The sequence below is a fragment of the Caretta caretta genome, chromosome 6 (assembly GCF_965140235.1).
Source record: "Caretta caretta isolate rCarCar2 chromosome 6, rCarCar1.hap1, whole genome shotgun sequence".
In the NCBI taxonomy this organism is placed as follows: domain Eukaryota; kingdom Metazoa; phylum Chordata; order Testudines; family Cheloniidae; genus Caretta; species Caretta caretta.
Window position 1 is genome coordinate 8,173,805 of NC_134211.1, and position 23,963 is coordinate 8,197,767.

Below are 23,963 nucleotides of genomic sequence, written 5' to 3' on the forward strand. Positions count from 1 at the left end.
TGGAGTGTGGGAGATCAGAGGCCTGTATGAAGGATTTGAATCCCAGTGCCTGGATTGCTGCAGGGTAAGATGGGGATTTGAAGGAGCATTCCATATCTCTCAGTCACATTGGGTGGTGCTTTGGTTCCTGGAAAAGATTAAAGGGAAACAAAGAAAATGATGGGGAGTCTTTAATATAGCTCAGTTTCTGTAACCCTGATTGCATCAGCATTAGGGACAGATTCTATTCTTCATGACTCTCGGGTAAATCTGGAGCAACCCCCCTGACATCTCTGGAGTCAGGGCTGCATTCTGATTGTTCTTATTAGCAAATAGGCTTGAGCGTGCTGGTTGTTGTTTGTTCCTTTAAGATTCAGATTCTGGATAACACACAAAGGTTTTGAACTATATTTTTAATCCAGGCTGCTATTGAGTTACTCTCAATCCTTAACAGTGGGTTTCTCACATATAAACACAGTAATTCAAAGGACCCGATTCTGTTCTCATACTAGAATAAATGCAGAGTGACCCCAGTAAACCCAAAAGGATTATTGTGGATATAAACCACTGTGGCTGAGAGCAGAATCCAACCCTGACTCCATTCACATAAGTGAGGTCATTCTAGATTTACGCCATGGTCACTAAGAGCAGAATCCAGCCCAGTGATTTTAAACTTATGTTTACATAGTATTTAGATCAGGGAAGAGCTCAGTGGTTTGAGCATTGGCCTGCTAAACCCAAAGTTGTGAGTTCAATCCTTGAGGGGGCCACTTAGGGATCTGGAGCAAAAATTGGGGATTGGTCCTGCTTTGAGCAGAGGGTTGGACTAGATGACCTCCTGAGGTCCCTTCCAACCTTGATATTCTATGACTGAAGGAGCATCTGCTGGCGAAACCAGTTGAGGGGAGAAACTTTTTCCCCATTGTTACATTTCTCAGGGTACAACCTGGACTGATAAACAGCTGTGTTCCCTCAATTCTCCAGCCTGGGGTGCCTTTTACACTGCTTCACTGAGCTACCGCTCCTGGTCTGCTCAGACACAGCCTCCAGCATGTAAGTTACTCCTAGTTATATTGTCTGAATGCAATAGCCAGCCACTCTTTAATTACACTGCAGAACACCACCAGCAAATTCGTAGTCCCAGACTTGCCCCCAGTGATGTACGTCTTGTATTGCCCAGCCCTCTCCTGGACAACACAAGCTCGTATAAAGTCCATCATTTTATTAATAGGAAATGATAGGCACAAATCCTATTATCCCCAAACGGAGTTTCCCAAACACTTCAATCCAAACACAGTGGTTTAGATAACACAAGTTTTTTTAACTACAGAAGATAACTTTTAAGTGAGTATGAAAGAGTCAGAATTGGTTACAAGAAAATAAGAGTAAAATGCAACTAATACCTATCTTAACCAGCTATGTGAATTCAAAGCAAAGTCTCTCTCAGCACGTTTTAGCCGTCTTCCTGGCTGAATGGCTTTCAGTCAGGATCCCTCCCCCAGTGCAAAGCTGTTTCTTTTGTTCTACAGGTAGGGCCCTACTGACTTCCCGGTCCATTTTGGTCAATTTCACAGTCATAGGATTTTAAAAATCAAAAATATCATGATTTCGGCTATTTAAATCTGCAATTTCACGGTGGTGTAAATGTAGGGGTCCTGACCCAGAAAGGAGTTGTGGGGAGGGGTCACAAGGTTATTGTAGGGGGGGTTGCGGTCCTGCTGCCCTTACTTCTGTGCAGCTGCTGGTGGCGGCCCTGCCTTCAGAGCTGGGCACCTGGACAGCAGCGGCTGCTGGTCGGGATCCCAGGTCTGAAGGCAGAGCGGCTGCCAGCAGCAGTGCAGAAGTCAGGATGGCCTGGTCTGGTATTGCCCCCCCTTCCGTCTGCACTTCTTCCTGCAGAGCTGGGCCCTCAGTCAGCAGCCGCCACTCTCCGACCGCCCAGCTCTGAAGGCAGCAGCGCAGAAGTGAGGGTGGCATGGTATGGTTTTGCCACCCTTAGTTCTGCGCTGCTGCTGGCGGGGCGCTGTCTTCAGAGCGGGATGCCTGGCCAACAGCTGCCGCTCTCCTGCCGCCCAGCCCTGAAGGCAGCACAGAAGTAAGGGTGGCAATACCGTGACAGCCCTAAAATAACCTTGCTCCCCACCCCGGACCACCTTTTGGGTCAGGACCCCCAATTTGAGAAACACTGGTTTCCCCCATGAAATCTGTATACTATAGGGTAAAAGCACACCCCCAAAAAAACAGATTTCACTGGAGGAGACCAGATTTCACAGTCTGACATGTTTTTCATGGCCATGAGTTTGATAGGGCCCTATCTACAGGTGTTGTAGATGCCCTGGGTAGAGAGAAAGGGAGGAATAATTTGGGGCATCTGCTTTCCCTTCTTATAGCTCTTTCTCTTCTTTGATAATCATCTCCAGCTGAGGTTCAGGAGACAGAAAGTCTGTGTGGATGGGAACGCCCAGCTGTTTCTTTGTCAGGATGTAGATTTTTGCCCACAACCTCTTTCCTGCCAAAGAATGGCCACTTAACCAGGTGATGGTCCATTTGATTTTGTTGATAGCTGGCTGAAGCATCTGCTAGCTTTTTGTCTCTGGCAAACTGGTTTGTGACTGCTCTCCAGACTTGGAACATGGCTTAATAATATCATAGAGTGGACTCTTAGAAGTTTACATACAATGTTGCCACAGACATTTTACCGGGACAATAATGATGAGCAAATTATGAGTTTTCAAATGAGTTTCATAAGGCATACATTGTACAAGTTTTATCATAGTTTTATAAAAGTGACCATAGCGGTTCAGACAGTCACACTCATTTTGGCCTAAATTCTCCCTGTAGATAAATATGGGGAGCCAGCATGACGCCATGGCTAAAGCTCAGAACTCCTGGGTTCTGATCTCACCTCTGTGAGGTGAGTGGAGTCTAGTGGACAGAGCAGTCTTAAAGTCAGAACTCCCTGGTGCTAGCCTGCCCTCTGGGAGTAAAGTCTAGTTAGTTACAATGGGGCAGGGCTAGGAGTTGGGACTTTTGGCTTTTCTCTTGCCTCTGGGAGAGGAGTGGGGTAGAGCAGAGGCGTGAGAGTCGGTACTCCTGAGTTCCATCGCCAGATCTCCTCAGACAAGTAACTTAATTCTTCTGGGCTTCATTTAGGAAACAGGGATGGAAGGAACTTAAGAAAAATAATTTTCTGCTGACTGGAGATTTTAGTGTTGATATAACAGAAAATTTCAACCCCAGCTTCTCATATAAGGCTGGTGCTGCCTTATATGAGGCTGAAATAGTGTAGGGAACTTCCTGTCCCAGCTCCCAACACCTGGGTCACAGTCCAACTTCCCCCAGCCCCCATGTGCTCCCAGGGATGAGTTCCCACCGATAGCCCCAGGGAAATCGCCCTGGTTCAGCGGAGAGTGGGAGCGCCAAGCGCAGAGGAGAAGTAGTGAGAGGTGGCTCAGAGGAGCAGAGCCGTAACTAGGCATTTTAGCGCTCGGGGCAAGCAAGCAAGCATATTTGCACCTGTACCATTTTTTTCGTCATTTTTCCTCCCCATCTTTCCGCCCCCACGGCTTGGCACCCTGGACGGTTGCCCTGCTCGCCCCACCCTGGTTACAGCTCTGCAACTCGCCTCCTGGGTATTCTTGGGCTGATCATGTGGTTTTGTGCCTCAGTTTCCCCTTATTAAAAAGGGGATAATGATACTTACAGCGGAGTGGTGGGGAGGTAGAATTCACGGGCGAAATTAAAGGCATTAGAAGAATGCAAACTAGAGTAGTTCATCCCTCCAGAATGTGTACATGGAAAAAATGGGAAGCTTCCCCCGTAAATCAGAGATCACAAGTTAGGAGCCCTTACAGAAAGAAATATTGCTGTGCTCTGCAATAATGGCCTCTAGGGCTAGAGTATACAATGGAGCCGCTACAGCATTTGGGACCCGTTCTGTAGTCTCTGTTTTATAAAGATTTCAAATATGCCTCTCTGGAACGTCATCCTCCCCACCACAAAAACCCATGCCCACGTGTGGCTTCCTCAGAGAGAGAATCCTGCTTGTTAACACATGTCCCAGGGAATGGGATGCACCACTGTAGCTAGGCCCCTCCTACTCTGTCACTAATCTGCCTGTCCCTCCCTAGCCCACAGGAGCTGTGCTAAACTGCTCTCTTCTGAGAGGCATTAGAATCATAGTATATCAGGGTTGGAAGGGACCTCAGGAGGTCATCTAGTCCAACCCCCTGCTCAAAGCAGGACCAATCCCCAATTTTTGCCCCACATCCCTAAATGGCCCCCTCAAGGATTGAAGTCACAAGCCTGGGTTTAGCAGGCCAATGCTCAAACCACTGAGCTATCCCTCCCTCCTTTCCGCACTTATCTCCAGCTGACATAAAAACCTCTTCCATCAGGCCAGATCTGAGCAGTGTTTTGCTGCCAGCAAAGAACGTGCAAGTTTTCTGGTGAAAGCAATTTCCCTGTGTCCTGATTAGCAACAACAAACCCAGGCCCACAGCTGGGGGGGAGAACAGAGCTTAATTGACTCTGCGTTTTGAAGTGGGATCTGAATGACCAGGTTCAAATTAGCCAGCATCACCTTTTCATCCTGGGGCATTGAAAGGAAATGTGATTCTCTACAGCAGACTATGGCTAGTCCAGCTCCCACCACACACCCAGCCCTTTTAAAACACGTCTCAGATAAAGTAGACATCTTCTTTCACAGGCTCTATTATTCTCCTCATTGTATTGTCTGAAGTACATAGTTTAAAGCCCCTCACACTTATCTAAGCCACCTGTGTTTTACCAGCAAATCAAGAGGAGGACGAGACCTGGGGGGAAAGGAAACAAAAAGGAACAGCTTTGAACTGTTTTGTTTTTCTGATGAAATTAGAAAGCCATGTCCCCCCAGTGTCGAAATGTCAAAGGAGCAAGACACGATTGTCCATCAGCAAAGGCGCAGGGCTGCGGGATAGGAACCGTGAGTGGAAACAGTGACACCCAAAGAGTAGTAATAATTAATACCTGGCATTTCCCACGGCAGAATTCCCAGGTAATGGTGCAAAGCGTAGCACGAGCATTGATAGCAACTAAGGTCTACTGGGCTGGGCACAAGTCTGGGAATCAGACCTGCCTCCTTGGCCTAATCCCTGCAGCAAGTCACACTGCCTGGTCAATTTCCCCAGCTATAAAATGGTGATAATGATGCTACTTCCTTTTTGTAAAGTACTTTGGGTGGGACCACCTGCGCCGACTTTCTTCTTTGCTGGGGGGTGCTCAACGCCCCGCCCCACCCCTTCCCCAAGCCCCCACCCCACCTCTTCCTGTCCCTGCTCCTCCCCCTAACTCGAGCACACACCCCCCTCGCTCCTCCCACCCCCCCCCCCCGCGCCTCCTGCATGCCGCAAAACAGCTGATCTGTGGCAGGTGGGAGGTGCTGATTGGTGGGGCCTGCCAGCAGGCATGGGAGGAGAGAGAGGAACTGATGGGCTGCCAGTGAGTGCTAAGCACCTACCATTTTTTTCCCAAGGGTGCTCCAGCCCTGGACCATCCACAGAGTCGGCGCCTATGGGTGGAACGCAGCAAGGGACTGAGGCGTTGCAATGCTGAGTGTCACAGCGCCTAGAAAAATCCCAGGAACACACCATGATCCACAAAGCTCAGGTGGGCCCCTAAGCTCCCTGTGCATGAGCAGAGAGAAGTGCCTAAGAAGGCCGTCCACAAAAGCCAGCGCTGCTGCTCCCTCGGCAATGGGAGAGAGGCCAACAACAGGCATGTGTGAAAGCCCTGCCCCCTTTCTCAGAGATAGGCGCCTATATCCAAGCTGCACTGACGCCCCTATGTCAGTTTAGCGAGCCCCAAACAGGAACTCACCACCTGGAATCAGACAGCTTCAGCACCTGCTTCGTGGCTCCTACCCTTGAGAGCTAGACAATGCAATCTAACAGCTGTGTTGTCATAAGCCATCATGCTTTGGCTGGATGCTGCAGAACAATTTAACATAGCTCTTAATGTCCTCAGCGAGCGCTCTCTGGGAAACGGTGGAAGGCCTATTGCTTGGGACGTTTAAAACGGGCCTGTACCAAATCCTAATAAATGCACAAGTGGGCACAATCCTGCGTTCCTGCAAGAGTCTGGGAGGCTGCTCTATTCTGTTTCCTCAGCACAGCACTGAAGACGGGCCTTTGCTGCCATTAACCGAAAATAGGGGAAGAACTACAATAAAATTAACTAAATAGGTTAAAAAAAAAAACGGGATTTTAACATTAAGAGGCATAAATTAACGATTGGATACCTATTGAAAAGGATGAGGTAATTGTTTACAGTTGAATAGTTTGGTAATCGGGTAGGAGATAGCAGTTTCAGGTCAGCCTAGGTTGGCAGGCAGACAAATGTAGACTGGGGCCAAGTAAAAGTCACTCCAGCACTGCAGGGAGGGGTCAGGCAGGCAGGCTCAGTCCAAAACTAGGTGAGGGTCACCAAACCATAATAACAGGTTTCAGAGTAGCAGCCGTGTTAGTCTGTGTCCGCAAAAAGAAAAGGAGGACTTGTGGCACCTTAGAGACTAACCAATTTATTAGCGCATAAGCTTTCGTGAGCTGCATCCGATGAAGTGAGCTGTAGCTCACGAAAGCTTATGCTCAGATAAATTGGTTAGTCTCTAAGGTGCCACAAGTCCTCCTTTCTTTTTGCAGACCATAATAGTAAACAGACCATAATACTAAACAGACCATAAGACTTGTTATGTAACAGCTTTGATTAACAGCCAGATTTAGCAGTTGTGATAGGACCAGTGGTGAGCTGGAGCCAGTTCGCACCAGTTCTCTGGAACCAGCTGTTAAATTTAGAAGCCCTTTTAGAACCGGTTGTTCTGCGAGGAACAACCGGTTCCAAAAGGGCTTCTAAATTTAACAACCGGCCAAAAGTGGCGCCTTAGGCACCGACTCCATGGGTGCTCCTGGGCTGGAGCACCCAAGGGGAAAGTTTGGTGGGTGCAGAGCACCCACCAGCATCTCCCTGTTCCGCCCCAGCTCATCTCCGCTCCACCTCCGCCTCCTCCCTTGAACGCGCCGCCCCGCTCTGCTTCTCCACCTCCCACCCTGGCTTCCCGCGAATCAGCTGTTGGCGCGGGAAGCCGGGGTGGGTTGAGAAGCAGGCAGCGGCTTCGCACTCAGGCCCGAGGAGGCGGAGCCGAGGTGAGCTGGGGCGGGAGGGGGGTTGCGAGGAGGGCCGCCCGCGCTGCAGCAGGTAACCCGGGGGGCGTACAGGGGAAACTTTCCCCACCCCAGCTCGCCTCCGCCTCCCTGGGCCTGAGCGCAAAGCTGCCGCCTGCTTCTCAGCCCTCCCCGGCTTCCCGCATGAACAGCTGATTCGCGGGAAGCCGGGGTAAGAGCTGGAGAAGCAGAGCGGGGCGGCGTGTTCAGGGGCGGAGGTGGAGTGGAGGTAAGGTGAGCTGCCAGTGGGTGCTCTGCACCCACCAAATTCTTCCCATGGGTGCTCCAGCCCTGGAGCACCCAGGGAGTCGGCGCCTAAGGCGCCACTTTTGATGTGATCAGTGGGGGGAGCAGCCGCTCCCCCTGCTCCCCTCCAGCTACGCTACCCCGCCCCTAGGAGCCAGAGGGACCTACCGGATGCTTCCTGGGAGCCGCCTCAAGTAAGCCCCACCGGGACTCCGCACCTCACCCCCCGGCAGGTCCCTCTGGCTCTTCGGGGTGGGGTGGGCACCCACTACAGTGGCCCACAAGACCCTCCTGCCCGGTTCTGGGGGCAGTCAGGGGACAGGGGAGGGGTGGATGGGGCGGGGGTCCCGGGGGGCGAGGATGGGCAACGACCCCCTTGTGGGGTGAGGAGGGAACCGGTTGTTAAGATTTTGGCAGCTCATCACTGGATAGGCCTATAAGCATGGACCAATCAGAGAGGGTTTAAAGGTGCTCTTACCATCATATTACAAGTGACAAACAGAGGCAAAGGGAGACTAAACCCAGGATTATTAAAGGTATTTAGGCAGCTAAATCCCATTTATTTCAATGGGAATTAGGAACTGAAGTTCCTTTAAGAAAATCTAGCCCTAAGTGATTTGCTCAAGGTCACAAAGGAAGTCTACTGTGGAGGAGGAGTTTAAACTCAGACCCCCTCAAGTCTTAGGTGAGTGTGATAACTTCCGGACCATCCTTCCTTTCTCATGTGTGTGTATAATCACGTGTTTCTATCTATCTGTCCCCATACATGACCATCTCTCTGTCTATCTATCTATAAAAACACCTCTCCATGTACACCTCCCTTTATTTTATTGTACAGTGATTTCATATGGTGGCTGTGGGAACTGAGATAAGAGCAGTGGCAAACAAAAACAGTTACAGTCCGAATACCTCCTCTTTATATCATCTGCTGAATTAACCAATATAGTTCAAAAGGCAGTGGAACAAACAGGGGGAGGTGCCTATATTGCAGAAATCACATATCAATGCATAAAGGAGAAGCTGTCAAACTGTTACTGGATATTGGTTTTCAAAGGAAATGGCACCTTTCCTCATTATCTGGCTCAAGTTCCATTTCCTTCTTGTTTTCTCCTGTAAATTCCATGATGACAGAAAATTCTGCACATTGACTTAATGAGTGAGAACTAGCTCATATTTGCACTCCAGTACTGATCAGTAAAAACCAGTCCCCATGGTTACATACAGCGAGAAATAGTTTTTTGGTATATTATCCTCCTCAGGGTGTCCTTCACCTCCTTGTTCCTCAGGCTGTAGATCAGGGCGTTCAGTGTCGGGATCGCAAGGGTATAGAACACCGTTTTCTCTGAGTCCACTGAGCTGCCAGACGAGGGTCGTAAATATGTAAAGATCAGGGTCCCATATAAGATGGAAGCGACAGGCAGGTGGGAGGCGCAGGTGGAGAAGGCTTTGTGCCTTCCTGCAGTGGAGCAGATCCTCAGGATGGCAAAGATGATGTAAATGTAGGAGATGAGGATGATGAGAATGGTGCCTATCGTTTCTATGGCTGCAAAGGTGAAATGCACTAGCTTATTGATGCGAAAGTCAGAGCAGGAGATTTCTTGGAGTGGGCGAATATCGCAGAAGACATGATCGAGGACACTGGAGTGACCGAAGGACAGACTGAATACAGTACACCTATGCACAGTGGCATTGACACAGGGGCACAGGTAAGAGCCAGCCAATGGCTGGAGGCAGACTCTCTTGGACATGATGACATTATAAAGCCATGAGTTGCAGATGGCCACAAAGCAATCGTAGGCCATCACAGCCAGGAGGCAAAGCTCATTGTTGGCACAGAAGGAGAAGAGGAAAAACTGAACCACACCCACAGGGAAAGAAATGTCTTTACTCATCACTAGGAACTGACCATCGCCTTGGGGGCAATCACAGCGGAGGAGACAACATCTAAGAGTGACAAATTGCTGAGGAAAAAGTGCATGGAGCTGTGGAGTTGGGAGTCAACCCTAATCAGCACAATCATCCCGACATTCCCCACCAGGGTGCAGAAATAAATGGCAAAGAAGAACACAAAGAGGATGTTTTTGCAGCTTTGGACTTTCTGTTATTGCCCGGAAAATGAAGCCAGTCACTGTGGGGCAGTTCCCGGGAGCCATTTCTCCTGTCACTGTACTCTATGCCAGAGAAGAGACAGAGGAGGGGATAGAAGCAATGGGTACCACAAAAATAAATCTGACATCCAGTGGAGACTCACGTTCTCTCTTAAGAGATGCCTAAACAACGGACATTTAATGTAGTCAGAGATTCGAAAGCCCAAAGGAACCATTTTGATTATCTAGTCCAGTGGGGTTTTTTTCATTTGTGGACCAATCAAAAATTTTGGGAGTCCACGGACCACAGGTCAAAAACTAGCATTCTATGGTAACAACAACCTTTTGAGGACCCCTTAGATATAGTCTGTGGACCCCAAGGTGTTTGCAGACAACAAATTCAAACCCCTCAATCTCAATCTCATCTAATTGCTTATATAACACAGGTCATCATTTTTTCCCTGTATTTTTCATTGTAAACTAGAGCATATCTTTTAAAAAATCATCCAATCTTGAATGCAAAAATTGTCCATGAACTAAGTATCCACCACAACCCTTGGAAAATCATTCCAAGGGTTAATTACCCTCACTGTTAATAGAGACCTTTTATGTAGAGCTGGTCAAAATTCCCACCTACCCCCTTGGAAATTTTAGAGCTTTCAGGAACAAATCCCCAGATCCAAAATACTTTGGCACTGGTATATTTTGGCTGAAGTCTGAGGTATTTTGGTTTTGAAATGGAGCAACTGGGAGATGTTATCAAACCAGTAAGACTGGCCCATACTCCGAATGCCCATACTCCATAAAGGAGAAAGGGAGCATGAGGAACTTCAGCTAGACAGTTCAACATGTGGAATCCTCAGCATTGGAGGTGTTTCAGAACAGGCTGGAGAAACACCCATTGGGATGTTTACTTGGTGTGTTACTTGGTCTTGCCCCAGCACAGGGACCCTGACTTGACTACATGAGGGCCCTTCCACCCCCATTGCTAGGAAAAGTCAGTGAAAACCCTGGTGAGGGGGATGTGCCTGGCGAGGGGGATGTACAGTATCCAGGCTGGTTACTGCAACTCTCCCTCCCCTCCCTCCCTTTGCTTTCTGGATAAATTGTACTTTCAACACTGAGGACTTTGTAAGTTATGGCCAAATAATTTACTGTCCTGGGTAACATGCCCTGCATTGTTGTGTGTGTGTCTGTGGTGTTGTGCAAATGACACTTGCAAAGCCTCCTCTACCTTCCCCTCCCCTCCACCAGCCTCTGCTGGGCACAATCCCAAGTGGACGCAGAGCACTGGGGGGAAAGGTTTCTGAAAAGCCAACTTGGCTGTTTTTCCAAGAGGTTGGAGAATGGGCTGTATCGCTTGTGCTGAAGCCCACGGTCTTTAGCAAGTTCACAAATGGAAATCAGTGCCCCTCTGTCCACTTCACTGCAGGCAGGCAGGTGGGGGCGGAGGGGTTCAAACACCACTTGGATCAATGCTCTCCAGCCTAGCTCAGGCTTTGGTTGGTTTCCTTCATTTCCCCCCACGCCTGGTAGCTTATTCTGGGAAGTTTCTCAGGCTGCATGAATTCTCAATGGTCTTTCAGGAGAACTGGGAGTGCAAACCTAGGGAAGAGGTGGATTCTCTGTTTCCTGCTGTCCTCACATCACAACTGGTTGTCATTCTGGAAGAAGGGCCGTCCCTAGTCATACGCAAAGTACGCAGCTGTGTAGGGCACCAAATTTCCTGGTGCCCTACGCAGCTCCAGCCCCTGCCCTGCCTCTTCCCCATGGCCCCTACCCCTGCTCCGCCCCAGCCCCGCCCCCACTCCACCCCTTCCCCAAAGCCCCTGCCCTGCTCTGCCGCAGCCCCGCCCCCACATCCGTGAGGACTGCAGCAGGGCCGGGCCTGAGCTCACCAGCAGTGGGAAGTGAAGCGACCCGGCCCCAGCCTGCCCCCCAAGCCAGCCCCCTCCCGCCCCTGTGGAGGCCTGGGGCCCCCGCCACACCCACCCATGGCGGGGGCTGTGTAGGACCCCAGAATAGCTAGGGATGGCCCTGTTCTGGAAGGTGCCTTTTAGTGAATTTCAAGCAATTGGGCTTAATATGGTGGTAAGTGTATGAAATTTTTCATAGCCCGTGAAATAGAGGCCGGATTAGGAGATCGAATTGTTTCACAACCGATGCCTCTATGAAAAACTCGGGGTGGGGTGAGGAACAGACTCTGCTGTTTTACTGGGTGGCCTGCTTGCTCCCCAGAATCAATAAGGAGGAAGTGAGGTGATCCAGGGTGCAGCTCAAACATCCAGCCAGGCTGGCCAGGGGCAGACATCAGGCCTGCAAGGGAAAGGTGAGTGTGGCAGTGACTTCACACAGGCCTTTGGCAGGAACTCAGCCTATTGGGCAAAGATGATGAGGCGGCTGTGACCTCACAGAGCTCCCTTGACAACAGCCCGGCAGGACAGGGATACGGGGCAGGGGGAACCTCAGAGACCCCTGTAGCCTTGCTGCAGCAAGCCTCCATCTCCCGGTCTCTCGGTCAGGACCAGGAGCGGATTGGGGTGGAGGAGATTCTTTGGGAGTTTTTGCATTTCCCTGTGGATTTTGTTGAAAGAAATCATCATCTGTGTAGAAGGTAAGAAAAAATACAGGCTCTATGTACAAGATGGGGGACTCTATCCTGGGAAGCTGTGACCCTGAAAAAGACTTGGGGTCATGGGGGATAATCAGCTGACCATGAGTTCCCAGTGGGACGCTGTGGCCAAAGGGGCAAATTCGACCCTTGGAGCCATACAGAGAAGCTTCTCAGGTAGAAGCAGAGAGGTTCTATATCTCTCCGTACTGGGCACTGGTGCAGCCACTCCTGGAATATTGTGTCCATTTCTGGTGTCCACAATTTGAGACAGATGCTGATCAGTTGGAGAGGGTCCACAGAAGAGCCACATGAACGATGAAAGGATTAGAACACATGCCTTGTGCTGACAGACTACAGGAGCTCAATCAAAGAGGTTAAGCGTGAGCCTAAGAGAACAAATATTTACTAATGGGCTCTTCACTTTAGCAGATAAAGGTTATGAGCACACAATGGCTGAAGCTAGACCAATTTACACTGGAAATAAGAAGAGCATTTTTAATGCCAGGGTTTGGAGCAATTCACCAAGGGTTGTGCTGGATCCTCCACAACTGGCTTGTTTTAAAATCAAAATTAGGTGTTTTTCTAAAAAAATCCGCTCTAATTTCTGTGGGAATTATTTTGAGGGACGTTCTATGGCCGATGTGAAACAGAAAGTCAGAGCAGAGAGGTTCCATCTGGGCTTGGAATTTATGAATCTGAGACTCGCTGGGGTCATTTGAAATTTGTCCCTTTTTGCTTCTCTCTTCCTCCTTCCCTCTTGTCTCTTCTTCTCTTTTCTCTGCTGCTCTTCTTCCTGGGGAGGGTGGGGCTGTGCTCCAGCTGTCATTGTAGGAGACCCTCACAAAGAGGTGGGGCTGGAATTGTGCGCTGATGGTGATCTCCACTATAGTGATCCCCTGTGGTGACTAGTTGAGAATGCTCGGCCTCCAGGCCTGAGAGTCTCCACACTGATCGGCCAAGTGGGGGGTTATTGCTGAGTTAATAGGGAGGAGACTCAGGCACTCTTGGCTGAGTGCAGTGAGGCCTAAGGCTCAATTCAACGGCATTTCTTTGTCTGTCTGTAACACAATAATTTTTGGGACTTCGTCCAATTGATTCCAACATTTCAGGGAATTTCTAGGCATCAGTGGGAAGAACCTCCTTGATTTTAGTGACAGTTGGAAAACAACACCGCCAGAAAAGCCTGATTTCCACTCTGTGCCCCTTACATTGGTGCTGGAAGCTGAAGGGCGTTGTGACTTGGGAGTTAATTCAGCCAGTCAGTGCTGACTCTCCATGGGCGATTTGCATAAGTCAGCAAATAAGCCTGCAGGTTTCAGTGGAAGCGATGCCCAAGGCAGGCCGCAGGGTCAGGGTCTACGCTCAGCGTTAGTGGAGTCAGTGAGCGACAGGTGGCCGAGTTACCACTGAGGTCACAGTGTTACCGCTCAGGTTCCTCTGCCTGCAGCAACTCCTGGGCAGTGACTGTCAAGGGGAAGGTTTTGTAGATTTGAAACTTTTAAAACGGGAAGCGCAGAAGAGGAATGAATGGCTGAGACGATTTGGCAGTAAAATGTAGGTTTTGTGCATCATCCCGTGCAATTGCTACTGGTTCAGGGAGAGAGACAGCATTCCTGCCCCTCCCACAACCTCTGAGCTGGACCTATATAAACAAGTGTCCGAAAACTCTAGTTCATCTCTTTTCAGACTGAGCAAATAATTCACAACAAATTATCGATACGATGAATTTTGCTGCCTCCTCTCCTTTCATAGAATACGAGCAGTTGATGAGTCTCTCAGATGACGTAGTTCTTCTAAAATCAACGTGAATACCAATCAATGGCTGTTTCAAAACCAAAAAATCCCAAAAAGGCATTTTTAAGCATTTGAATTGGATTTCTACATGTAAATTTAAAACCAGTTTTATTTGTTTTAAAAACCAAACCTATCAGGGATAACGTTTGAAACTATGACAAGCTATGTTAAGGCCTATAGTTGCTATAACCTATTAAACTAATTTAAATTGAATAAATATATGAAGAAGTCCACGTTTGCTGCCAATTTTCAGAGGAAGTCAAACCACTGAACTGTTGGAAGTCGTTGCCTAAGCACCTGGGTCCGGAGTTTGTTGAAATATTCAGCCAGAGACAGAGAGGCACTGAGAATTTCTAACTCATGATTGCAAACACAGAGATGTGGTATTGGCTTTGAATGGGGGAGAGGTAGTAAATCCGTCGGGATTCTTGCCCCAAACAACAGTCACCCATTGTCCTTCTGAGCACAAGGGCTTTGAAACTCCTGACATGCTCAAATCTGTCTCCTGCTAGGATTTAGAGAATTTTCTCCATCCCCATGACACAGAGGTAAAGAGAAAGGAAGTGATCTCTCTTTGGTCACGCAGCAAGGTCATGTCAGAGCTAGAAAAAGAAGCATAAGAAAAGAGTTGTATCAAAAATGTTTTTCATTTAAAACTAACTGATTTCTTAAACAAAGGAAATGTGATGTGTGGTTAGTGAATTGAAATGATACATTCTGGTCGCCACGTGTTTCCTGATTTATGAACTAGTAGATCCATAGATTATCCATAGATTGAGGGAGGAAAACAAGGTTGCCTGTTTAGTGAACTCCCAAAGGCTTTCTTCAATTTCAACGAACTAGTCAAGTGAACTGAACTATTTGAATAAACTGAAATGAAGAAAATATTTTCTGCACCTTTCAAGGAAGCTACTGCTGTCCAGAGCTGGGTTAGCATTTCAGCTAACTTTGGTTCCAGGGGCTTAGCTATCACATCATTCATTTTAAGTAGATGATTTTTAATAAACAAGCCTATTGTTAATTTAATTACAAATCCAGTTAATATTTTTTTAAAAATAATCAATTTTTTCCCACCCCACTAGGGATGAAAGGGCCTCTTAGTTCATCTCCCAACCCAGAAAGGGCTGATCCTCCTCTATCCAAACTCAAGGCTGAGCTCCTCTCCCTGTACTGGGCTGAACTGAAAGCCAGGATCCAAACACTCCTCACTCTAGGATCATAGAATCATAGAAAGTTAGGGTTGGAAAAGGCCTCCAGAGGCAATTTTGTCAGGACCAACCGCAACTAAAACATCCCAGCCAGGGCTTTGTCAAGCTGGGCCTTAAAAATCTCTAAGGATGGAGATTCCACCACCTCCCTAGGTAACCCATTCCAGGGCAGGAATTTGGATCTGATCTTTGATGGTCCAATGCTGCATAGCACTTACAGAGTGGCTCTTTCTGGGTAAATCTCACAGCAATTTACAATAATGGGTAAGTATTTTATTGCTGGGGACTGAAACATAGAGCAGGGGAATGGCTGGCCCAAGGTCCCTTAGGTCAATAGGAAAACCACCAATGAAAGCCAGGAGTCCTGACTCCCAACCCCCTGCCTCAGTCACTACAACAGGTCACACTCAGAGCCAAGGAGCCTGGGAATCAAGGACCGCTGGCACGTCCCAGCACTGGAAGGGAGTGATCCTCTAGTGGTTAGTGTGGGAACCTGGACAAAGGACTCCTGGGCTCCAACCCCGGCTCTATCTCTGACTCCCAGTGTGACCCTGAGGCAGTGGCTTCTCCTGCCCAGGCCTCTGTTTCCATCAGTGGGGCTGGGGACACTCCCCTAGAGCCCGTGGGTCATCACGCTTCAGGAATGTGCGTGAGGTACAAGGAGACCTGGAGATGGAGGTGTGCTGCTGGCCGTAGGTCAGTGTTGTGAAGCCCCGGCTGCTAGCCTGGGTTTATCCATCCCCTGGCAATAAAACATCATCTTGTTTTCACAGCCACTTTCGATCTCCTGGCTTCTACCCCCTGCTCTGCTGGCAGGGCATTGTGCAGCACCCTTTCCATCCCACCTGGGGGTGGGAGATTGAGGAGGAGGGCAAATCATGGACCATCAGTGAGCATCCGCCATCCAGCTCCATCCCATCTAGAGCAAGTGAGTGGAGTTCTCCAGAGCCATCCCCAGTGTGGGGGGAATGGCTCAGCAACAGGGCTCCCAGCCCTTCCCTTGTCGGAGATTGTTCCCCATGTCGAGAGTCTTTGGAGAGGGCAGAACCTGCCACATGCTGAACACCCCCACCCCCAATCAGTGGGAACTCAGGGCAACTCCTGCCTCCTGGGATTCGCACCTTGTAAACTTTCGCTGGGGACTATCCAGGTGCTGCTCTTTCCCTGGCCGGGGAGGGAGCGGGGCCTGGAGGGGTAGAGGGAGCTGCTTGTCCAAACTAACGGAGAGCCCCACTGCTCTGAAAGGATGAGACTCCCCCGGTGTCACAGGGCCCCAGTGGTGAGGGGGAGCGTTGGGAGCAGCCTGTGCTGTGAGCTGCTGCCAGTGGGTGTGGACGGCAGCCCCCATGCCCTGGGGTGGGGTGTGCGGTGAGGAAGAATTGCCTCAGCGGAGGGGAGGTGGGCAGGGGATCAGGCCGGCCTGTTAATGAGCAGCTGCCTTGAGCCCAGACTCATGGCTGCTCCCCACTCAGTCCCAGGATGCAGCGGCTGAAGCGGATGCTGAGGAGGAAGGCTGGGCAGGTGGCTCCAGAGCCAGTGGGGAGCAGCGGCCGACTTGCTCAAGAGGAGAGCGACCTCTCTGTCCCCGCTGGCAGGGAAGAGGCCAGTGGCCAGGCGAGGAGGAGGAGCTCCCTGGCTTTCTGGAGGAGGAGGAAGACACCAGCTCCCATAACAGGCCCTGAGGCCCCTTCGGGGCCCAAACGGAGGTGGCCCAGGGTGATGCTATGCTGGAGGGACCCAGGAGCGGGCGGGAGCCAGGCAAGACGGCTCTGGGGCTTCCTTCACAGGAAGCAGAGGAGCCAGGAGCCGCACCCCAGGGCCCAGCAGGAGCCACCCACCAGCCTGGCCACTGAGCAGCCCCCAGCCGGCCCAGAGCAGGAGCTGGGCGACTCTGGCACGAACACCAGCTGCTCTGCCTACTCCCAAAGGGCCAGCAGCCCCTCTGTGGGGTCTGACAGCCCTGAGGCTGAAGGCTCCCACTGTGCAGGTGAGGGGAGACCCAGGGGAACGGGAGGAGGACAGGGCGGTTGGGGGCTCGCGGGCTTCTGGGCAGAGTCGGGGGAGCTCCAGCCTCCCCTGATTACTTTGTTTGTGGGGGCTGACTCCCACAGGGCCCTGGAGCTGAGGGCATCTCTGGGAGAGGCAGGGTGGGGCCCTCAATGCCATGGGGCTCCTTACAGAGGAGGAGGAACATGGAGCCTTTTCTCTCCACTGCATCCCCCCCGCAGCAGCATAAATGATCTTTTCTCCTTCCCTCCCCGGTGCAGAGACCCCCAGTGCCCAGCTGGAGGAGGTGGAGGAGGAGGATGTGTCCCCTGAACAAGCCACCAACAGGGTCATCCAGCAGCACCTCCGGGGCAGAGCTGAGGTACAAAACTCCCACAGCTGTGCAGCCACCGAGACTGTCCTGCCCCTTGTTCCATCCCCACCCACACAGTGGGGTCTAGTACCAGAGAATCCATCACCCCCAATGGGGGGCACTTCTCCCCTGTTATCCTGCACCCCAAAGTGGGGGCGTTTGTCCCACACAGGCCAAGGTGTCCGCTCCCCGCAGACACAGTCCCAGTTACAACCCCTTTCTGTGCAGGTTTCAGAGGAACAGCCGTGTTAGTCTGTATTCGCAAAAAGAAAAGGAGTACTTGTGGCACCTTAGAGACTAACCAATTTATTTGAGCATGAGCTTTCGTGAGCTCACGAAAGCTCATGCTCAAATAAATTGGTTAGTCTCTAAGGTGCCACAAGTACTCCTTTTCTTTCTGTGCAGGGCGACACTGTGGTTTTGGGAAGAGGGGCGGCTTTCCCTGTCCAACCCCATGGAGATCCTGAGCCCTGGAGCTGGTTTAGGTGGGGCGGGGTGGTCCCTACCTAACCGTCTCTCTCTCTCTCCCCCCCACCCCACTCCTAGTGGGTGCAGGACAGGGCCAAACAGCTCCGCTTCCTCCATGCTGTCTCAAGTCTGTGCTACTCGGCACAGAGGCAGAGGTGGGACACCCTGGAGCCCCAATTCTCCAAAGCGGCCCTCATGGAGAGCATTGCGGTGAGTGGGACCCCGTGCCCGGCCCCTGGGGCGAGGGAGCCAGACATGGCAGGACAAGTTAGTGGGGCCGGAGGGGGGAGCAGAGGACAGGGCTTCCTGGGGCTGCAGGCTGGGGAACAGGGAAGGGGGAAATTCTGACACTGATGGGGAGCTGGCAGTGGGGGAATTGTGAGGCCAGAGGGGCAGCTGAGGCTGAGGGGAGGGAGGAATTGGGTGGGAAAGGGGGAAGGAAGGAGGAAGTTTGATGGATGGGAGGAATGGGGGGCCCAGCCCTTCCCTTGTCGGAGATTGTTCCCCATGTCGAGAGTCTTTGGAGAGGGCAGAACCTGCCACATGCTGAACACCCCCACCCCCAATCAGTGGGAACTCAGGGCAACTCCTGCCTCCTGGGATTCGCACCTTGTAAACTTTCGCTGGGGACTATCCAGGTGCTGCTCTTTCCCTGGCCGGGGAGGGAGCGGGGCCTGGAGGGGTAGAGGGAGCTGCTTGTCCAAACTAACGGAGAGCCCCACTGCTCTGAAAGGATGAGACTCCCCCGGTGTCACAGGGCCCCAGTGGTGAGGGGGAGCGTTGGGAGAAGCCTGTGCTGTGAGCTGCTGCCAGTAGGTGTGGACGGCAGCCCCCATGCCCTGGGGTGGGGTGTGCGGTGAGGAGGAATTGCCTCAGCGGAGGGGAGGTGGGCAGGGGATCAGGCCGGCCTGTTAATGAGCAGCTGCCTTGAGCCCAGACTCATGGCTGCTCCCCACTCAGTCCCAGGATGCAGCGGCTGAAGCAGATGCTGAGGAGGAAGGCCGGGCAGGTGGCTCCAGAGCCAGTGGGGAGCAGCGGCCGACTTGCTCAAGAGGAGAGCGACCTCTCTGTCCCCGCTGGCAGGGAAGAGGCCAGTGGCCAGGCGAGGAGGAGGAGCTCCCTGGCTTTCTGGAGGAGGAGGAAGACACCAGCTCCCATAACAGGCCCTGAGGCCCCTTCGGGGCCCAAACGGGGGTGGCCCACTCACGGGGCTGCCAATTGGTGAGGGGTCAGGAATGGAGCTATTGAGACACGTGGAGGGACAAAACCCATCATGAGGGCAGGGGCAGGAGCAGGGACCACAGGGGAGGGACACAAAGCTTGTAGGATGTCACCAGTTGGGTAGCTAGGGTCAGATCCTGACTTCAGTGGGGGGTGGTTCTCAGTATTAGATGCCACCATTAACAGGCGCCCACTCCCAGAGCACAATGACCCTTTTTGGGGTTGTTACCCTGTGTTGCCCCCTCCCAGCACTGAGTCTCCCTGCCCCCTTTTCCTCGAGGGCCGTGGTCTGCGCTCTCTGGGCTAAGAGGGTCTCCTCTGATCAGAGGCAACTTTCCCCAGCAGTTTCCCCTCACCTGTAAACACAGGGAATAAAGAGCGTTACTGTCGGCATTAGCATCTCACCAGAGATCACTGCTCATAGAGAGAAATATGGAGTGTCATTTGTATAATGGGAAGGGTAACCACCTTTCTGTTTACAGTGCTATAAAATCCCTCCTGGCCAGAGGCAAAACCCTTTCACCTCTAAAGGGTTAAGAAGCTAAGGTAACCTCGTTGGCACCTGACCCAAAATGACCAATGAGAGGACAAGATACTTTCAAATCTGGAGTGGGGAGGCTGGGGAGGACAAAGCGTTCTGTCTGTCTGTGTGATGCTTTTGCTGGGAACAGATCAGAAATGCAAGCCTTCCAACTCCTGTTAAGTTAGTAAGTAATCTAGCTAGAAATGCGTTAGATTTCCTTTTGTTTAATGGCTGGTAAATAAGCTGTGCTGAATGGAATGTATATTCCTGTTTTTGTGTCTTTTTGTAACTTAAGGTTTTGCCTAGAGGGATTCTCTATGTTTTGAATCTAATTACCCTGAAAGGTATTTACCATCCTGATTTTACAGAGGTGATTCTTTTACCTTTTCTTTAAAATTCTCTTAAGAACTGGATTGATTTTTCATTGTTCTTAAGATCCAAGGATTTGGGTCTGTGTTCACCTGTACACATTGGTGAGGATTTTTATCAAGGCTTCCCCAGGAAAGGGGGTGTAGGGCTTGGGGGGATATTTGGGGGGAAGACATCTCCAAGTGGGATCTTTCCCTGTTCTTTGTTTAAAACGCTTGGTGGTGGCAGCATAGGGTTCAAGGACAAGGCAAAGTTTGTACCTTGGGGAAGTTTTTAACCTAAGCTGGTAGGAATAAGCTTAGGGGGTCTTTCATGCAGGTCCCCACATCTGTACCCTAGAGTTCAGAGTGGGGAAGGAACCTTGACAGGAGACCTTGCTCATGTCGGTGCAGAAGGAAAGCTTGGGAGGGCATTCAAAGATAGATGGTATGAATGTCATTCAAGATTAGCAGTTCCTTTTTATAAAACAGACACATAAAATGATACCTGAATTAAATGTGGCCTCAGGGGGCATTTTTCAAAAAGCAGCAGGAATGGTGACAGAATGGGAACATCCACCTTTGAGTCACATATGACAAAAAAGTTTGTCAAACCAATGTTTCCAAGAAACATTGCAGTTTAGACTGACTGGTGTTTTTCAACAGAAAATAGTTTAGTCAAAATTTTGTCAACCAGTTCTACACATTAACTTTCCAATTAGATTTCTCCATCCGCCCCTCCCCCCCTCATCAGAGGCTGGAGGTGCTCTTCCTAGTTTGAAACACACACATAAAAACCTGCAATCTGCATGGAAACTTTTTAAAAACATAATAGAGGCTCAAACTACATGTCCACCCCAAATAAAAAGAAAAAAAGGTAAGAGGACTGTGATGGGGTACGCTTGCCCCGCACTGGTACTGCAAGGGTTAACTCCACCCTTTGGGCTGAGGAGGCCATGCTCTTTTGGCCCTGCTGGGCATGCTCCAGCTAGACCAGGCATAAAAGGGAGCAGTCCAGCTCATTCAGGACTGACCGCCAAGGAAGGAGGATGCATGTTGCAGACTCCGCCCAGGAACTGCTGAGGCTGCAGGTGGCGATGAATGCCCAAGCTCCTGCAGATGCCCAAGAAGAGACAGAGCTGCTGAGAATTGCACAGGCTGAGGGGCCCAGAGACCCTGGCGACACCCAGACCACCGCACCAGGGACAGGGTAGGAAGTGGCTCAGGGGGATTAGTCATTGTGCAGGGGCGGTGTCACCATGTTTCGGACGGATGCCCCGCTGACCCAGTGGTAAGCACACTTGCCACTGCCAGGGCCCTGAGCTGGGACTGCTGGAGCAGGGAGGGCCCGGGTCCCCCTATCCCGGCCGCCACCCACCCATAAGTGGCAGCCCACTTCTCCGACTGGCCACTAGACCATGCAGCCATATTGACTCTGGCCATTAGGCCACACAGCCATGGGGGAGAGGGCAGTTATATTGACTCTGGTCAGTAGGCCAAGCAGGCCTGAGGGAGAGGGAAGCCTCAGTTGATTCAGGCCATTGGGCAACACAGACCTGAGAGAAGGCAGCTATATTGACTTTTGCCCCTAGGCCACGCTTGTCAGAGACAAAGGGCGGTCTCACAGACTCAGCCACGGGGAAATAACCCTCACCCTGCCCCAAAAGGGGATGGGACACTCTTCCTCTGTGACAAGGACCAAAAAAGTGCCACCAGGACTAAACAACAGAGTAAAAGAGGCAGAGACAAAGGAAGACATCTTTTAAAAATTGGAAGTCACATCCTACTGAGGAAAATGTAAAGGAGCATTGCAAGCCAAGTGTAAAAGTATAATTAGGCAGGCCAAAAATGAAGAGGAACTAGCAAATGACACAAAAAAATTACAGCATTTTTTAAAAGTACATCAGAAGCTGGAAGCCTGCCAAACAATCAGTGAGGTCACTGGACAATCGAGGTGCTAAAGGAGCACTCAAGGAAGACCAGGTCACTGAGAAGAAGCTAAATGAATTTTTTGCATCAGTCTTCATTGCAGAGGATGTTAGGGAGATTCCCACACCTGAGCCATTCTTTTTAGGTGACAAATCTGAGGAACTGTCCAAGATTGAGGTGTCTATACAGGTGGTTGTGCAACAAATCAATAAGAAGTCACCAGGACCAGATGGCATTCACCCAAGAGTTCTGAAGGACTTCAGATGTGAAACTGCAGAACTATTAACTGTGGTATGGAACCTATCAGTTAAATCAGTCTCTGTACAACATGACTGGCAGATAGCTCATTTAAAGCCAATTTTTTTAAATGGTTCCAGAGGCGATCCTGGAACTTACAGGCCCATAAGCCTAACTTCAGTACCAGGCAATTTGACTGAAACGATAGTAAAGAACAGAATGATCAGACACATGGATGAACACGATATGTTGGGGAAGAGTCATCACAGCTTTTGAAAAGGGAAATCAAGTCTCACCAATCTACTAGAATTCTCTGAGGGTGTCAACAAGCATGTGAACAAAGGTGATCCAGTTGATAGAATTTACTTGGACTTTCAGAAAGCCTTTGGCTAGAATCATAGAATATCAGGGTTGGAAGGGACCTCAGGAGGTCATCTAGTCCAACCCCCTGCTCAAAGCAGGACCGATCCCCGACTAAATCATCCCAGGCAGGGCTTTGTCAAGCCTGACCTTAAACTTCTAGGGAAGGAGATTCCACCACCTCCCTAGGTAACGCATTCCAGTGTTTCACCACCCTCCTAGTGAAAAAGTTTTTCCTAATATCCAACCTAAATCTCCCCCACTGCAACTTGAGACCATTACTCCTTGTTCTGTCATCTGCTATCACTGAGAACAGTCTAGAGCCATCCTCTTTGGAACCCCCTTTCAGGTAGTTGAAAGCAGCTATCAAATCCCCCCTCGTTCTTCTCTTCTGCAGACTAAACATCCCCAGTTCCCTCAGCCTCTCCTCATAAGTCATGTGTTCCAGACCCCTAATCATTTTTGCTGCCCTCCGCTGGACTCTTTCCAATTTTTCCACATCCTTCTTGTAGTGTGGGGCCCAAAACTGGACACAGTACTCCAGATGAGGCCTCACCAATGTCGAATAGAGGGGAACGATGACGTCCCTCGATCTGCTGGCAATGCCCCTACTTATACATCCCAAAATGCCATTGGCCTTCTTGGCAACAAGGGCACACTGTTGACTCATATCCAACTTCTCGTCCACTGTAACCCCTAGGTCCTTTTCTGCAGAACTGCTGCCGAGCCATTCGGTCCCTAGTCTGTAGCAGTGCATTGGATTCTTCTGTCCTAAGTGCAGGACTCTGCACTTGTCCTTGATGAACCTCATCAGATTTCTTTTGACCCAATCTTCCAATTTGTCTAGGTCCCTCTGTATCCTATCCCTACCCTCCAGCGTATCTACCACTTCTCCCAGTTTAGTGTCATCTGCAAACTTGCTGAGGGTGCAATCCACACCATCCTCCAGATCATTTATGAAGATATTGAACAAAACCAGCCCCAGGACCGACCCCTGGGGCACTCCACTTGATACCGGCTGCCAACTAGACATGGAGCCATTGATCACTACCCGTTGAGACCGACAATCTAGCCAGCTTTCTATCCACCTTATAGTCCATTCATCCAGCCCATACTTCTTTAACTTGCTGGCAAGAATACTGTGGGAGACCGTGTCAAAAGCTTTGCTAAAGTCAAGGAACTGAACACGTCCACTGCTTTCCCCTCATCCACAGAGCCAGTTATCTCATCATAGAAGGCAATTAGAGTAGTCAGACATGACTTGCCCTTGGTGAATCCATGCTGACTGTTCCTGATCACTTTCCTCTCCTCTAAGTGCTTCAGAATTGATTCCTTGAGGACCTGCTCCATGATTTTTCCAGGGACTGAGGTAAGGCTGACTGGCCTGTAGTTCCC

General features: G+C 50.4%; 1 protein-coding gene and 1 pseudogene across 1 annotated transcript; one reads left to right on the top strand and one right to left on the bottom strand.

The window, feature by feature from the left end:
* The first annotated feature begins 734 nt into the window (after positions 1-734).
* Positions 735-19,953, top strand: LOC142072637 (uncharacterized). The gene is made up of 7 exons (XM_075130126.1): positions 735-1,032; positions 5,492-5,625; positions 15,898-16,052; positions 16,597-17,111; positions 17,392-17,492; positions 18,030-18,161; positions 18,912-19,953. The coding sequence occupies exons 4-7, from the start codon at positions 16,604-16,606 to the stop codon at positions 19,119-19,121; spliced, it is 951 nt and encodes a 316-aa protein (XP_074986227.1). The 5' UTR covers positions 735-1,032; positions 5,492-5,625; positions 15,898-16,052; positions 16,597-16,603; the 3' UTR covers positions 19,122-19,953.
* On the bottom strand, positions 8,355-9,666 carry LOC125638270 (olfactory receptor 5J3-like; annotated as a pseudogene).
* Positions 19,954-23,963: the final 4,010 nt, after the last annotated feature.